This window comes from Trachemys scripta, chromosome 10 (assembly GCF_013100865.1).
Source record: "Trachemys scripta elegans isolate TJP31775 chromosome 10, CAS_Tse_1.0, whole genome shotgun sequence".
Taxonomy (NCBI): Eukaryota; Metazoa; Chordata; order Testudines; family Emydidae; genus Trachemys; species Trachemys scripta.
Genome location: NC_048307.1, coordinates 54,158,888 through 54,177,386, shown reverse-complemented (window position 1 = coordinate 54,177,386; position 18,499 = coordinate 54,158,888). Strand labels below are relative to the sequence as shown.

The window sequence follows — 18,499 nt, the reverse complement described above, 5'->3', positions numbered from 1 at the left end:
AAGCTCAGGCACGGTAAAAGAAAGTGGTCCTCCCAGTGAAATCAATTACAGTATGATCACTTCAAACCTAACTAAGAATGTGAAGACTAGTACTAATCATAAACCAGTCTCGATGCTCTCGGTACCTTTTTAGTTCTCCTCTGATAGGCAAAGGCGATATCCTGCCTCTGTTCATTGCTGCGGTTTGTCAAAATGTTGATGATGGTGAGTTCATCCACACCTACAAAGATATAAGGCAAAGGATTATTGAGAATCCCCTCTTGCACCAGTCTCTTAGTTATTAAAATAGTATCATTTGCTAGAAGTGTAGCGTATGCAACACCCACAATGGGCTTCATTAGTATCAATGTAAGTGCAGCCTCATAGTAAGTGCAGCCAATGACAGCACCAGTTTTCAAAACAAGTGCATATATAATGTGTGCAAATCTATCTGTGCATGGACTTGGAAACGTGGGTGCACTCAGGCATGCACCTGTTTGAAAAACTGGCTCTGGAACGCAAAGATGATGTGCTACTTCTATCTCCTGCTTGGTTGAGTGTGTGTCACTCAGTCTCCTGCTAGGAAAGTCATGTGAGAGTATTTTCTGTAAAAGTGATGTGAAATGCAATTAATTACAGCCTGCTCATGTAGTTTCAATTCAGGCATTTCAATTAGGTTTCTTAATAAACCAGTTATTTTTCCAGTTCAGCCCGGGCACTTCACAAATATTCCAAACACAGTGATTAGAAGAAAGGTCACACCTTCCCTTTTTTTCAGCAGCCCATAGGCTCAAAAGGCTATGGCCCCTGTACGTCTACACTGCAATGTAAGCCCAGGCTCAAACTCAGGCTCAAGCCTAACTCCCTTTCCATCTAAACACAAATCACACTAATCCAGGGCTTGGACCCAGGACCCTACAGGGGTGGAGGGTCTGAGCCCAAGTCAAGCTGGGACCCAGAGTGCAAGCCAATTGCTCTGCAGTGTAGGTGGGGAGGGCCCCAGAGCTTTGGCTCAAGATCACGCCCAAAAGTCTACACCTCAATTAAACAGCACCATAGCCCGAGCCCAGCGAGCATGAGTCAGCTGACACAGGCCAGGCATGGGTGTCTAATTGCAAGGTAGACATACCCTACAAGTCCATCAAAAGTATCCCACAATCCTATGGACGGATTTTCTTTTGTCCTCTGGACAGTCAAGTTTTCCGACACTGCACCACAAAGAGCAAGAGCAGCCACATTTTGGGAAGGCACTAGGAAGTCTGGGATGCGGATGGTTGGACTTGGGCCCGCATCAGGCAGAGCATATGCTGGAGTTCCAAGGTGGGACCCAGAATTCAACAATTCCTAACCTGGGGTTACAAATGAGCATAAACACTCAAGCCCCAGGTTAACAAACCACAGATCTGCTCAGTTCTACTAGCCTGGGGCTTACATTGCAGTGTAGATTTGGATACTAATATCTAAATTGTATTCTTAAATTTATTCACCTAAATGTGGGTTATTGCTACTATGTACTGTATGCATCATATGACTTTTAATAACCACCTTTGTATTTGTTGATATTCTAGAACTATACCCAAATGTACAGACACTCTTTTCTCAACTTGTGTATTGTATCATTTTAACAATAGCTTTAATAACATTTTAATACCCTTTGATAGTTACTGGCCAGAGCTATATATACACATTGCTTCCTGAAACTGTCACTAGGAGACGCAGGCTAAGGTTTTGCCCTAGAATAGGGGTCGGCAACCTACGGCACGCGTGCCAAACACGGCACGGGAGCCAATTTTGAGTGGCTCGCTGCCTGCCCGGTGAGAGGAGGAGGAGGAGGGGCAGTGGGGACGGAAAGCGCCACACTGGGGGAAGAAGCGGGGGAGGAGGGAAGCTTGGCTACCGCAGGACCTTCTGCCTCCTGCCCCGGCAGAGGAGAGCGGTGTGGGAAGAGTCCCGGCCCCCAGCCCCACTCAGCCCCCCCCGCCCACCGCTCTCCCCTGCGGGGGCAGGAGGCAGAAGTTTGGTCCTGCGGCAGCCAAGCTTCCCCCCTCTCCCGCTTCTTCCCACAGCGTGGTGCGTTCCAGCCCCTCCTCATCCCCCTCCCCCTCCCTGTCGGCGATGGCCTTTGCGAGGGGGAGGGGGAGCAGAGCAGAGCTGAGCCGAGCGGCAGCGTGCTCGCTACTCCGTAGAGCGGGCAGAGAGCGGTAGGGACGGAGCCTGGGGGAAGAGGGTGGAACAGGGCATATCCCTCCCAGCCCCCTGCCATGAGCCGCTCAGGGCAGGGGGCTGGGAGCACCCCCACGAGCCGAGCACCCCAGCCCTCTGCCCTGAACCCCCCACACCCAGCCTTCTGCCCTGCACCTCCACATACCGCCAGCCCTCTGTCCTGACCCCTGAATCCCCCCACACCCCCAGCCTTCTGCCCTGAACCCCCCATATCCCCACTGCCCTGACCTCTGAACCCCCCCCACACACCCAGCCTTCTGCCCTGCACCCTCTGCCCTGACCCCTGAACCCCCCACCCCAGGTCTGGGGTCCCAGCTGCCAGCCCCTTGCCAGCCGGCATCCCGGCCACAGACCCTGCTCAGCCCGCCGCAGACCTAGGTGAACAGAACCCCAGGTTGGAAGCGGGCTGAGCAGGCTGGCGGCGTAAGATCAGCATTTTAATTTAATTTTAAATGAAGCTTCTTAAACATATTGAAAACCTTGTTTACTTTACATACAACAGTAGTTTAGTTATATAATATAGACTTAGAGAGAGACACCTTCTAAAAAACGTTAACATGTATTACCGGCACGTGAAACCTTAAATTAAAGTGAATAAATGAAGACTCGGCACATCACTTCTGAAAGGTTGCCTACCCCTGCCCTAGAAGATGCTCAGTTATCCAGTCTATCTTTTTTAGCAGTTGAGCTACAAAACAGTGACATTTTAGTAACATTTGAAATGAAGGTTTCCAGAGCAGTGTATGTACAATACAGAGGAGAATTTGGATTCATTAACAGCTAAGCTCCACATACAGGGCTGGATTCACTGCCTGCCAACAGAGCCTACACTGGACCAGCCAACACTCCGTGCTCTGGTAATAGACCCACAGTGTTAGCATGGAGCCTGACCTGCCCAAAGGGCTCTCACCCCTCTGCCTTGCAAACAGACTCTTATACATCCCAGTCCAAAGCCCAATGAAATGAATTGCCACAGTTCTCACGGACTTCAATGGGCTTCGGATCAGGTCCATAGCCCTTCCCCTAAGCAGTTGAAAAAGAGGAGGAGGCGGAAAGCTGAACTGCAGTTAACCCCGTTCACCATGCTTTTACATTGCCAATCAATAGGATTTAAATAATTGATTATTAATGTATTCAAATACAATAGATGCCTGGGGGCTTCCTTGCATTAACTCTTTGAATACTTCACTCGAACAGAAAAATCAGTATTTACATTACAGCCACTAAGCACTAACTTTGTCCCAACTAATTTTTTTGGTGGATCTCTTCATGTAAAGATGAAGGTCTTTGCATGCACAGTGACCCAACCTCTACAGGACAAAAGAAACAGTTGTTTAAAAATCATTAGCCACCAGTCATTAGGAATAAAAAGAAACACCACCAAACTATCATTAACAAAAAGTCCTGGAGCTGCCAGGGAACAAGGGATTAATGAGATTTTCATGGAAAAAGAGAGTTGGTGCAGTCACATTTTTGATGCTGAGTGGATCTGAACCGATCTGTAGAGGTTAGGTTAGTTAAGGCATTCTGATCCAATAATGGTAAGTGGTCAAATTTTCACAAGGCCTGGGGTAAAGATATATTGTTGTTTAAGTGAAACCTTCTTTTCAATTCAGAATCTTGCATCTCTAATTTAATTTTCACACTCCACCTCCCTTTAATAAGAACAGCTGGTTTATAGGGGAGAAATAATACCTATTTCAACCTGGATTAGATTGTATGAAGCAGAAAATATTTACCAATCCACCCCCAAAATGTCCAACACCCATTTAATTGTGTCCCTAATACAATTCAGCTGCAAGTCAGTCCCTAGATAAACTGTCCATTTATATCAGATGTACAGTACTGATTAAGCATAGCTGTCTGGACCTGCCACTCAAAGAAAGACAGAAGCAGAATGTTACAGTTGTAGGAAATATCCAGATATCAAATTCTCCCAACCAGAAAATAGTAGCATAGTATATACATGGCCAGACAGCCAGAAAGGGAGTCAAAAAGGTGCTCTCAGTGTTAGGTTCCAACAACATGCTAAAGTTTTCATTTGATTGCATTCCAGTGGCTGGTTATTTGTTCCTAGTCATGGATGTAATGACCCCTTTTGTAGCTGTATTATCTGATTGAGAGGCTGGGGCTTACAAGAGGCAAAGCTACATACAGAGAATCCAATTTTTAAACCTAAGTGTCTAAAACTGGGGCACAGTTCTGCATTTGGACACTCAAATCAGATCTGTGATATGTAAAATAGGTATTTATTGGGAGTTGTGTGTCAATTTGTGAGTCCATATTCAGAATCGGGTTGCTCTCACGTAGATGCTAGGTTTGAAAAATAGGGCCAAAGTCCTTACTATGCTCAGTTTTCCAAAACAGTATTATAAATAGCTTCCTACATAATTGTGCACATTATGGTGCATGCAATGGTGCCTGTAATACAAATAGGAGACTATAGAACAGAACTGTAGTTACATACAGAACACACCCACTCTCTGGAAAAATCTAGCTAGTAACAATCATTCTCTGAGTGTTCTCTCAGAATTATTGACCCAGCAAATACCCACCGAGATGCAGCATCTGACACAGAGGGAAAGCCTGAGAAAATAAAATTATACAAATGCTGCTGTCTACAAAAGACAATTAAGGGGAACTTCTACAAGCCAAAACAAACAGGGCACTTTCCTTATATTGGCTTTTATACTGCTTCCATTGTTTTACTTTTTAAAATTACACTGAAAAAAAAAAAAAAAAAAAAAAACCACCCCACAACATTCCTTGAATATCCTGCAGGCAACTTGTTTCCTCGTAGCAGCACTGTAGCTTAGTAACACTGTTCTCGCCTGCCAGCAGAACACAACGACCTTATCTTTCAGGATTCCCAAGGAGTCAGATTCTTGTGAAAAATGGGTAGCATGAGACAGTTTCCAAACTTTACACACTACTCCATTCACTTCCAGCTTAGCTTGAAGGATGACAAAGATAAGGCCCGTCACTGCTAAACTGTCGTCTCTGACTACTGTTACCCCACCACCCAACTCCCTAGGATCTCTGTTCTGCGCCAGTGGGAGAAGGAAGGAAGGCTGCTTTTTCATTTCCGAGTCCTGAAATCACCAAGCTCAGTGAAGTGTCCACATTGGAAGTTCACGATGTGTCAACTCTCATTAGATTAGAATTACAGTTCCAGAATGCCAAGGTGGGTGAGGTAATGGCTCAAAAGTTGGTTTCTCTCACCAGCAGCAGTTGGTCCAATAAAAGATCTTATCTCCCCAACTTTGTCTCTCTAATATCCTGGGACCGACATGGCTACAACGACACTGCATAGTTCTGGAATGCATTTAACTGATGACCTAACAGAGGAGCTCTTTGACTGACCGAGATGCAAGTACTGCAATCTATACCACCACTTACCCTGCTTGATGCAGTAATTCAAACTGATCAACTCTGTGTTTATTCTAAGCCTAACAAGTCCCAATAAAAGGTGATCTGTTCACTGTTCAGCCTGACTCTACAATGAAATCCACAAACTGCATTCCTTACTCACGTGTGGAGAAACTCTTGCTTCAACAGGGCTCTGAGAGAGAGTGACGACGGTTCATGGCTGCGGATCATAGGCTGCTTTCTTCCATTCTACTTTGAAGTGCACATCCAGGGACAAAAATCCCTGGGAAGTTATCCCTTTGAGGCTCAACTGCCAAGTGAGGCAGGGTACGGCACACTCCCAGCAGCCTGCCATTAAGATGAGGTTTAGCAACCTGCTCTGCATCAAGTTTAGCCGCACTGACTTCTTGGTTTGATATATGTAGACAGTCTTGGGCAAGCTCTTTTGGAGAGAGATAATGTGGCCATTTCACCTTTTGCTGCAGACCTGAACAATCAATCAATCTAGCTCAGAACACTCAGGCTCCTTCTCTTTTTCCTGACTCAATTTTTTCACCGGGAAAGAACCAAGTCAGTAACTGATCCAAGTGACAAGATACCAGGCTTGCTAAACCGGTGCAATTATTTTCAGATTCTATTATGAGCTAATAGCCCAGGCAGATAAAATCAGCTCTCTTCCTCTTACTCACACAGGCTTTGTCTACACTGGGAAAAATGAGTTGCAGTAAAAAGCGTGTTAACGCATTTTAACTATGGTTGTTAAAAACCTTTTGGCATGTTGTAGAGACAAATACGTACTAACTGAGTTACCCACAACTAGCCAATGTGTTTTTGAATGTGACTGTTTCCTAACGCAACTCACTGCCCCAGTGTAGAAAAAGCCCGCTCTCCCCCAACCTCTGCTAGGCCAGGAGTCATCATCATGGGGTAGTTGGTCCCTATGGACAGGTTAAGCCCAGCTCCCCTGGAACCAGAGCAGAGCAGTCCAATCCAGCCAACTAAAGAGGGCTGGGCTACACCTGGGCCTATAAAGGGCTGCTAATGGGCAACTGGGAGACTGCACCCTGGGGAGGAAAAGCGACACCACAGTGGAGTTAGTTCTTTTGGCGGGTACCTGGAGCAAGGGACCAGGGAAGCAGCCCTGGGGCTGGTGTTCCAAGTAAGGAGTAGAGCTAACTGACAGGGAAGCTGCCTGGAGCAGGCATGCCAGAGACCCCTGGGAGGCCTCAGGCTAAGGAGTGAGTTAGAAGACTGTTGATCTGTGTGTTTGCTAACCTCAGTTAAGAAAAAAAAGCTTCCTTGCAAGACTGGGCATAGCAGCATATGCTTTGGAACTGAGGAGAAGCACAGCCCAGCCCAGTTACAGTCACACACACTGTGTCAGCTTCTGCTCGGCCAGTGATTCACTGCAGCACTCAACCAACCTCTGAAACTGTTGAATGAAACTAAGCTTTAATCCTGGCATTTGAAACTGGACAAATAAAGTCTGCAAGCGTTAGAAAAGTGACAGAACAAAAGCCACAAATATTCATGTTAAAGTTTCCTGTTCACATGCTCTGGGGATGGAAACACAAGTCTATTCATTGCTCTGGCATTTCATGGAAAATGCATGCTTGCACTTCAGCCTAGGGAAGTATGGAGCTACTAACGGCTCTGAACAGGATACTGACTCACATTTGCTAACACAGGGTGGGGCAGAAGGGCTGATCTCACTTGGCTGCTCCCTAAAGCTCTGGAAGTTAAAGTTTGTTTCCTTCAATCTTCATTAAAAGCAAACATTTTTGCTGAGCATATTTTGCTTGTATATTTCTACCCGTGAGTAACAAGCAGAGTTGCTAATGTTACTTTTGATACTGTACTTTTTTTCTAGCATGACAACTCCTTCCAGGCTCAGAAAACAGACATTTTCAAGTTGAAAATTTTAACTCTTTTTGACAAAAAAATATTCTTTTCACCTACTGATAATTTTTCTTTCATACAAGTGGGCCTGCTGCTGCCATTGCGACTTCAGCGTTGTAGCTTAATCAGCAAGAAAGGAGGAAGTAAAAACCTCAGTTGTGTAAATGAACAGATTGACTTATATTTGCCCCCCCCCCCTTTTTTTGGTGGCTTTTAAAAGGGCCACTTATGAATTGGCTTATCTTGATAAGCATCTAGGTACCAGAAAAGCCAGCAGATACTTGGATTGTCTCCCAGCAAAAAGTTGTGGGGCGCTTACAGCAGGAGGCAGCATAAGTGCATCAGTTTATTTATCATGAATCTTAGTTTTGCCTTTAATTTTCAAGGACATCCTGGATGGAATGGCAGGGGACTATATCTCTACAGTCCTGAAAGTAAGTCTTTGACTATGGGACTTTGTCCAGGCTTACCAGTTTTGACAGCAACCCTTCAACTTTTAAGTACTCAAAAAAAAAAAAAAAAAAAAAAAGCAGCACTAGGCTTTGTACAGCTACCCAAACCATGGTTGAATCCATGCTAGCAATAACAGTGCTGAGAAGGGATGATTTTTCAGAGAACTGTGCACCCACATAGCCATACTTCTACAGGGAAAACAAATAAATGGTCTACCCCAGTCGGGAAACTGCACTCCCAGTAACCACTTTGTTTAAACACAGCCATTGCTACCATGGTTTCAGCTCTCATATGGGTAGGTACAAAGATCAATTTGGTAACTCTGGTTGGATGGGGGGCAAATAGATAGAGATGGAAATAAATAAACACAAGGTTAGCCAAATGGCTTTAAAAGCTAGCAATGCACCACAGATAGCAACAAGATGGCACCCAGTTTATGTGATTTTCTAAATAATAGCTATATAAGAATGAGAAATTTTATGTTTATAGGAGAATAAGGGAAAATAGGAATGACATTCATAATTGTTAAGGGTAATGTGAACCAATGAGAAAGCTAGTCTGTTAATGAAGGCACACAGTGATGCTGTTTTGGCATTAAACCTAAAATGCAATACTATAAATAAATAAATTCAGGTTTGCAAGTAAGTTGGTGCTAACTCTATGCCTCCAGGTGTGTTATTTCATGACAATCAGATCACTACACCATACAAAGTGCATAGAAAGCATTACTATTTTGACTGTAGCTTTAGGCACCTAAATATTTTTGTAAATCTGGCCCCAAGGCTCCTTGAACTGTTTTGAGACTATCTGCTTTGAATGGTGAGTGTATAGTTTTATAATTCTTGGGAGAAATCCTGGCCCCATTGAAGTCAATGGGAGTTTTACCTTTGACTTCAACATGGCCAGGATTTCTCCTGTTGTATTTTGCTTTGTAGGTTCTCTGTGAGGTATATTACAGAGCTGTATCTCTTTGCTGCTACTATTAACACTCTGAACAAATATATTTCTATGCAGTTTTATAGATATCAGGGAGTATCTCCCAGAACACGCTAGGCTGGATTTTCATAAATCCATGTCAAAGGACGTTTCCTTTAAGCTTTTATTCTCACAAATTAAGGCTAGGTCTACACTACCCGCCTGAATCAGCGGGTAGAAATCGATCTCTCGGGGATCGAATTATCGCGTCTCGTCGGGACGCGACAATCGATCCCCGAATCGACGCTCTTACTCCACCAGCGGAGGTGGGAGTAAACGCCATCGACGGGGAGCCGCGGAGGTCGATTTTGCCGCCGTCCTCACAGCAGGGTAAGTCGGCTCCGATACGTCGAATTCAGCTATGCTATTCGCTATTCGCGTAGCTGAATTTGCGTATCTTAAATCGACCGTCCCCCGTAGTGAAGACCTGCCCTCAGAATACCATTAACATGCACAGGCATGAGGGACTATCCACATGCAGAATACAATCTTCTGGAAAAATCTAGGTATTGGGTGACACTGTCAGTCCTCTGGTTTCTGGAAAAGATTAATGCATTGAATGCTTATTCTGTGAGCACTTTCACACAAAGAACTGTAAGATATCTGTTCATCCAATAATAGAACAGAAATCTCTCGTTACTTAGGTTACAAGTCCATCATAGTATGAATTTTAAACGTCAAAACCAACTGCTCACAAGTATGCCAAAGAACAAGAATTATTCAGCAAAATTATTTTCAAGAAACAGTTTAGTCACTATGCACAATTCTCAAAAGGAAAAAAGGTGAAATTTGTGTTATGAATTTATTAATTTTTCACCAAACTCCATTACCTGTTCTGAATTGTAAGTATGCATAGATACAACACAACACATTTTCATGAACTAAACAGGTATGTGTGCATTTATATATATATATATATACACATACACACACACACACACACACAAATAGTAAGCATACTTTGCTAATTAAAAAGAATATGGACATTCAGTGCAAGTTATTATATGTTTTTCTCTATCCTGACTTTCTGAATGCACATGTAGGTATCTAGGTTTGGATACCTGTATTATCCAATGTAACACGTGCAGCCATGCATCAGCAGGCAGAGGTACTTGGCCAATTTTCTACAAAGCTCTATGCCAACACCTACATTGTACATGGTAAGGTCCCAAATGATTTCCTCAATCCTTTCCTAACAAAATGAATACTGTAACAAAATTGAAGCCTGGCTTCTGTAATAAACATGTCCTATTACACAGTTGTACTGGGAATAAGCCAGAGGTAATCAGTTTACTGGCATTTATGCTAACTCTGGGCTTGTGTTGCAGTTAATTACAAGCCATTTTATGTAATCTGGATTCATTCTTTTCTATTTTAGATGGTTTTTCTTCTCTAGGTTTTTGGACTTGTATGGTAAACTATCCACAGTTGTGCTGTGCACTCTATGCATTTAATCCAAGGCCAATCAGAGATTTAGAGCAACAAACTCTTACATGCTCAGTCATATTTTTGCATGGATTTGCTCAGTTTCTAGTGGATACACCCCAGCATTTCTACCAGAAGGTAAATCCCAGAGTGGATACATATAGGCCTAAAAGTTGAGTTGTTAATCAGAAAGATGAAATGCTTGTGCTATGCTATTTGGATACTGTAATCTACAGAAGGTGCAGGCATTCTATAGATTAAAAAACACATGTTTTTGATTTAGGAGGAAGACAGAGGCAGGATAAATTACCACCAAATTAGAGAACTACGGCTGTGTGATTCATGTTGCTTGGATTTTTAGGCAACAACTGGACTAGTTGTAGTGAGTTTTCAGATTGGTTGACAGTGGTTTACCGTTGCATTCTAATTCCTTAACAAAAGATGATTGGGGGGAGGGGGGAAAGAAAGAAAAAGAAAAAAAAAGGAAGGAAGAAAAAGAACTCCAGTGCCAAAATCACACCCAGATGTTTCCTAACAGAATTTGTCAAGCTCTAAGAGAGGCAATCTCAAAAGTATTGCTATGAAATAATTACAAGGTAAAAGGGCATCCCAAGAATTATAAAATTATCACAACATTCTCACAGTAGTACTGTTGTCCAGACGCTGGGATCAAAAAGAAAGGTCTGGGTTTAGATGCAATGAATCCTCTTCTGTATACTCTCAAGCCAGAAACATGACGGGCAATCTCCACTTCAACTTCCCATGCTTTATTGAACTGGATGACATGAGTGGTGCATTTGAATTCTTAGTTACCTACATAATCCAGTTGTTTGCTTAGCTATTTATAGTCTATTATGAAAGCTGCAGCTTTCTGCTCATCTTAAAACAATCCAAATAGAATATATAGAATTATTCTCTTTCAATTCCATGATTCATTTATACAGCATTTTATACATTCAAAGCACTATACAAACAATAATTACTGAGATACATAAATATCTGTGATACTTGGTGGAAACAAGTTCGTATAGGTGCCTGCAGGTTATCAGCGTATAAATATTGATCAGTCTTTCTTATTAAAGATCTGGAAAATCCCACAAATCTTTTCCATTGTTTGCTTGCAGAAGTATTTCCTAATATTGTCATTACACTGGTTTTTCTATTAGGTCATTTCTTGTCTGGCAGACATACCATGGCAAACAATCATATGTTTAGAGAGTTCGCAAATGGAAATTCTACTGGTCTTCTGCAGTAACAAGAGCCCAAGCTCCATATTCAAGTAATCAAACTACAAAGAAATGGAACTTTAAAGATAGGGTTTTCAGAATTCTTGTGCTTTATCTCCCTTAGGCATGTTCTCTTTGGGTAATTGTCCTTACAGTGGAACAGTCAACATCAAAACCAGAGTCTCCATTTAGAAGTCCACACATTATTACTATGAGCGACAACTTCTGGATAACAGATATGAGCCCAATCCTGCAAACACTTATACGTATGAGTATGTTTCCTTATTATTTATGTATCTGCAGGATCAGGCACTACTTTTGGTACAGTTAAGCAGGTGTGTTCCCCAGATCGTCAAAACAAATTCAGCAAATTGATTATTCTAGTTGAAAGAAAGTGAACGAACATTAGCCTGGCTTTTCTTGACAGTACAAGCCCTTCCATTTCCCAGGATATTTAATGGAAATTAGAATAATTAACAGCTTGATATGCTAGAGTAAGTCTTTATCCAGAAGGCTTCATAGTACTTTTGAAATGTTAAGAGTTGCCCTATAATCAGCACTGCAAAATATTGTTGATTAAAGCTAGACAAAACTACACACATACACAGCAGGACCATGTACCCTTCATCAGCCTCCCTTGTAAGAAGCTTGCTTTGTTTGTTTTAAAAACAAATGTGAATTTCAGATTTAAAAAATCCATTCCTACTTTTGTAGGATGAGCTCTTAGAGAAAGGAAAATTATTATTTCTCCCTCTGTGTTGTCATCTGGTGGCGGTGTTTTGTTTTTTTATGATGGTTAATTACAAAATAACCCTTGTAACTTTTTAAAAGAAAGTTTCCCTTGCATAGAAATGTCATGCTGTGAGAAACAGGCAATGGTTTAATCCCATCATTCGTTACATTTTCTGGACACAATGCGGAGGAATAAAAAGAGGACTTTGTTCAGATTCATAAAACTCAGCATTTCCTTCAGATGATAAATGTCTCAGCTTTTATTAATGCCTCTCTGTTCTGGCTTCTTGGCAAAACCTCAGCAATTCCAGCCACACCCAACTGTTTTCTGATCCTGAGCAGAGGAGACTCTGGAATATTAACCACACCCTTTCTTTGTTATGAAGGAGGATGAGACCAAGTTGCTACTGCCCTACATGTCCATGCTATGGGTATAATGGAGTATTTTTGTAACCAGTTTGGGATGACAGGGTGGAGTTGTGTCCACAAGGCAGTTCTTTTCCCCACAACAAAAATACCATGCTGCCTAGCTGCATTTGTATCTGCATTCTGTGAAAAACTGGGCAACTACCCCACGGGGCCTCAGCAGGGATAGAACACCTGCAAGACACTGAGAGGCACCAACAGCAGAGGTGGTTGGAAAAAGGGTTTTTCTCGGTGAGAAAATGTTGAGATTTTGGTGAAAAGCTGAAAAATTACTTAAGCCAAAAACTGAAATATTTCAACATTGAAATGCCACTGTAACACGAGTTGCAGTTCAGGTGCATCATGCTCCCCATTCTCCTTTGTAAACTGGGATCTCCAGTGGGATGACTACTCCCATAATGCACCAATCTCCCCTCTTCATGGGGGGAGATAGTGCATTAGAGTATTCAGATGGCCACTGTACATTCTGGGAGATGAAGTGCAGCTGGGGAGCTTGGTCCATAGAGAACACTGACACGAAGCACCCAAACTACAACTCCCATGAGGCACTACAGATCAAAATATTTTGGTTGGGGGGGCGACTGATTCTAATTTTTCTGCAAAAAGTAGACACTTGTTACAACAACAACAAAACCAGCACTATTGAAAATCCAATTTTCCATTAAAAACAGTTTCAATGGAAAAATTTCAACCAGCCCTAACCAGCAGCCTTGAACGCCTTCTTGCACAGAGAGCAGGGAAGACGGAAAACCTGTCAAACTGGTTACACAGGCACCGTTAGGACACAGCAAAAGAACAATAATCAATTACTGGAAGACAATCATACTGCAGTGGGCTCTCTAATAAAGGGGACGCATGGCTACCTACCATAGTTACTAACCAAGGCCCTGATCCTGCAATCTGTTTAGTTTGTGCATGCCACCACACCCATCAGCAGCGAACTGTAAGACTAGGGTACAGCTATTACCCTCGTGGCCATGGTCAGAGCTAACCAAACAAACTTGTTACTAACTCAGGTAGAAGTTGGAGGAGGAGCACAGGCAGGGCCTACGATACAGTAACATTTCAGCATCTTGACCATTTGCTATTTACTGCTCTGATTAGGCATGGTCACCCATTATCAAAGTTAGAATATCTGAATGGGAAAAGTCCAGTTCAGAGATCTAATTATACTCAGGGATGTGGTAACCACATAAAGGGCCATTTTCAATGCTGTAATATTTTGTAGAGGCAGAGGACACGGCACTAGACGGAGTCACAAGACCAGGGTTCCATTCCCAGCTCTGTCAGAGATCTGCTGTGTGACCTCTTCTTAATTTCTATTGTAAATTCTTTGGGGTCAGGGGCTGTCTCCCAGTATCCAGTTGTACAGCCCCTAGCATGACTGGGCCCTACAATCAGTTGGGATCACCACGTGCTAACTGAATGCAAATAATGAATCATCAAATTATGCAACAATAAAATGATGTTATTGTTTCCATTGCTGTATCACACTTTCCAGTTGGGTCCCTTTACTTTTACACCCAACGTTTCAAAGTATTAGACCATTTTTCTATGGAAAAAATGAATTCCTTATCCTAGAAGACAAAAGATTTAAATGCACAGTTTAATCGGTTTAATCATTTTTTTCCAAAGTTCAGATTAATCCTTGGGAAGAAAATGTGGATTTTTATAGACTAGCCCAACCTTCCTTTGCTAAGAACATTCAGATTTAATTACAAAACTTCATTCTCTTTCAAAGACTGTTCTACTGGCAGTCTTAAGTCTTTCTCTGCCAAGATTTCAATAGAGCAAGTCATGAAGAAGAACACCCAAAATAAATGCTTTGGATTAAGGACAGTAAATGGTAGGTCAAGATACCCAGCACCTATCCATATGATATCAGCTCTATCATTTGCAAGTATAATGGCAGAGGGAGAGACCTATTTCCCCTACCTTTGGTCTTGATGGCTGTTTCAATGGCTGCAGCATCTCTGTCAGCATCAAAGTTGGCGTATGCCTTGACAGTGGCATATGCGCTCGGAGGAAGAGAATGCTGAGATTAAAAAAAAAAAAAAGCAAAATTAAAGTCTTACACTTAGCTTGCGGTTAATGTATTATTCCCAAAAGGTAAAGTATCATTGGGTCATATTTCCCTGCCCCCCAATATGCACACGTGGACAACCTATTAATATAACTGGAATTCAGCTAAGAGCCACAGCATTTGACCTTCTGAATGTATTACTGTTCCATGAATCCACCCACAGCTGTGCATCTGGCATTATAGAAAGCACACACAAATGGGCATAACATCACTGGGGGTGCAAATCACACTAATTCTGAGGACAATTCACCCATTAAAGTTAAAATGTTAAAAACCTTAAATTGTGCTGGCTAGAATTCAAAGAAATTCATTCCATAAAGTCATTATGGAAAAATTAAAAAAAGGGTTGAGTCAAAATGACAAAAACCTGGAAAATTCAAATTTACAGCTGATATGAACTGAAGGCAGACTATCACTCATAATACTATGGTGGTGGAGGCAATCAGAATTAGTAGTGAATAAGTTATGTACAGTGGACCAAATTCTGTGCTCTACATAGCTGATGGATTTTACAGGATCAAAACATTTCTCTCATTATTTTCAGGGTAAATTGCATCTTGAAAACACCCCAGTAATCACACAGGGAGCTTTGAAATGCCTGGGGCCTGATTTCTACCCAAATTCACCAGCAGGGGGCTCACATAATAGACAAAGGTTTTCAACACTTAAAACACTTATTTCCTTTGTACCTTCAAACTCTTTAAGGCAGTGGCTCTCAACCTTTCCAGATCACTGTACCCCTTTCAGGTGTCTGGTTTGTCTTGTGTACCCCAAGTTTCCCCTCACTTAAAAGCTACTTGCTTACAAAACTGGAGATAAAAATATAAAAGCAGTACAGTATTACTGACAAATTGCTTACTTTCTCACGCTCTCATTTTTACCATACAATTATAAAAAATCAACTTGAATATAAATATTGTACATTTCAGCATATAGTATCTAGAGAAGTATAAGCAAGTCATTGTATGAAATTTGTACTGACTTCACGAGTGCTTTTTAATGTAGCCTGTTGTAAAACTAGGTAAATATCTAGATGAGTTGATGTACCTACCCGCTGGAAGACTTCTGCATATCCAAAGGGGTACATGTACCCCTTGTTGAGAACCACTGCTTTAAGGTCAAATTGTTAAAGAAGGGCATGTATACAAGGCATCACTGAAGTTGTCCACAGATGTGATACCTGCACAACTATCTACCCAGGATAAAAAACACTGGCATACACACTGTGCCCTCCTTTGAAAATCTGAGCTACACTGCAGAGACAGGGAAGCAAAAACATTATGGAAAAGAAACACCCATTTTTGTCCCTACTATTAACGGCCCTTTCAATCAAAGCAGCCAGAATTTGGCCCAGAGCCACACCACAGGATGCATGATTTCCCAGAATCTATACATTTAACTGCCAACAACAGTAAATGGAAAAAGCTTAATGCACTCCTGGAGAAATCTGTGTGCCTGAAAGATTCCTACCACAAAGCCCATATGTTACACAATACACATTGGAAGGTTTCAGCTGATTAACTTGGTATAGTTGGATAACCTGGTACAGCTAGCCTGGGAGAGTTAGATTTGAAAAAGCAAGGTGAGAGATGGCACTTTGGTACCTCATTCCCTCCCTAAGCATTTTGAGAGTCATTGGAACTGAATATTATGCTGACAAATGGTATCTGCAATGGAGAAAAAAATAGGGCCCATTTAAGTTTCAGGAATGTTTCTTCCTGAATTGCTCAGGCACGCAAAGCCATATGCTGCCCTTGGATATGCAAGTAGTTCCCACTGACTTTCCATTGAGTTTAACAGGTGTCTTGCTCATGCATCCATGGTAGAATTTCAGCCCTAAAGTGTAAGTAACATGGGCAGTTTGAGTAAGACCGAAGCAGAGAATGAAATAATGCTTTTCACTTATACAGTGCCTTTCAACTGTGGATCGCCAAATGTTTCACAAAGGTAGTGCATTACAAAGGGGAAAATGAGGTTAAGGCCAACATTTCAGAAGTGACTGGTGATACTGAGTGCCTCAGTTTTTGGTGCCCAGATTGAGAAATCTTCAAGGAGCCTAATTCTCAGAGGGGGAGGGTGCTCAACATTTGTCAAAAAATCAGGGTCTCTTAAAGATAGCTGACACAGGGAACCCAAAATCAATAGTCACTTTTGAAAACTATAGCCTAAACAACTCGCTCAAAGTCACATTGAGTCAGTGGCAAAGTCATGAATAGAATCCAGGTTTCTTGACTCCCAGTGCTCTCCCCAGCCACAAGACAATGCTGCCTCTGAAAACTTTGTGGTAGGACACAGACTCTACCAGCAGTCATGGAGTTAACTTGAGCTCAGCTTCCTCCTTCCAGAGCATATATAGGATTCGACTGAGATACTGTAGGAGAGAGCAGCCAAATCAAGTTCCACAGGAGAAACCAGGACCATCCTTAAGAGCAGTTGCTTCAGAGATGGGCGTTATTATGCCTTTGAACAAGGGAGCCTCCTCATATAAGGCTTGTCTACGCAGGGAGTTATTCTGAATAGCTATTCCTGATTAACTCCACATGTGGATGCTCTTATTCCAGAATACAAGTGCCTTATTCTAAATTAGGCTACATCTACACTACAGGGGGGAGTCGATTTAAGATACGCAAATTCAGCTACGTGAATAGCGTAGCTGAATTCGACGTATCGCAGCCGACTTACCCCGCTGTGAGGACGGCGGCAAAATCGACCTCCGCGGCTTCCCGTCAACGGCGCTTACTCCTACCTCCGCTGGTGGAGTAAGAGCGTCGATTCGGGGGACGCGATAAATCGATCCCCGAGAGGTCGATTTCTACCCGCCGATTCAGGCAGGTAGTGTAGACCCAGCCTTAGTTTTGTGGGTTAAGCTAATTTGGAATAAGGCATGCTTAGTCTGGAATAAGTTTCCACACAGAGTTAATCAGGAACAGTTAATTCACTTTGAAATCACATTTCCCTCATTCTGGTTTAACTTTCATGTATAGAAAAATCTTTTCTCCCTACAGGTCTGAGGCAATAGGCACAAATATCACTGTCTGGACCACGTCAGACCAATCTGTTCAGTTCCTTTTGGTGTAAATAGTGCCCTCTGCACACCCCAAGAGGCAAATATCCTTTTGGGGAAATGAGTGCAGGAAAGACATATTTTGGTTTGTTAGTGTTAACTAACTGGCTGAATTGCTCTACTGGGTTGACCAGCGCAAATAATTAAAATTCAACAATTTATTCAACTGTTCTAGTTGTGCTTGTGGAATATTTGAGAGCAGCATAAAATCCTCATGAACCAGAGACCTCTTGATGCCAACTGGCAGAGGGCACAGAGGATGCACAGAGTTTTACAGGGATCCTCTGGGTCAGTTAAATGCACGAGTCACCAAAGGTGGCATGTGAGGTCTCTGAGAGACAGCAGCTCACTAGTCATCCTAATCATTGTGAAACATCTGTAAGGATAACATTTAAGAGGTTATGTATCTACACTGGAAATTATGTTCTTGAAGCTTTGAAATTAGAGGTAGGTCACCAGGAGGTGACACTCCTTCGACAGGTTCTGTTCTGGCAGCAGGCAGTAGACGTTTATCTTTCTGTCTGGTCATTGTGGCTCACAATGAGTCTATTTATGTACTGAGCCACCAGATAATCAAGATTGTGAAATTGACAAGTGATTGTGAAATCTATACAAAGGAGCACAGAGCAAGAGAGTATCTGGCTG

General features: G+C 42.4%; 1 protein-coding gene across 3 annotated transcripts in view; it reads right to left on the bottom strand.

Annotated features, from left to right (window-relative positions):
• ANXA2 (annexin A2) overlaps positions 1–18,499 on the bottom strand; it is a 47,798-nt gene that overhangs the window by 19,209 nt on the left and 10,090 nt on the right. For all 3 annotated transcript variants that reach the window (XM_034784044.1, XM_034784043.1, XM_034784045.1), the window contains exons 3-4: positions 14,643–14,742; positions 126–220 (exon numbers count right to left, since the gene is read on the bottom strand). In XM_034784044.1, coding sequence (XP_034639935.1) covers positions 126–220; positions 14,643–14,742 — 195 coding nt within the window. The remainder of the gene's footprint in view (positions 1–125; positions 221–14,642; positions 14,743–18,499) is intronic.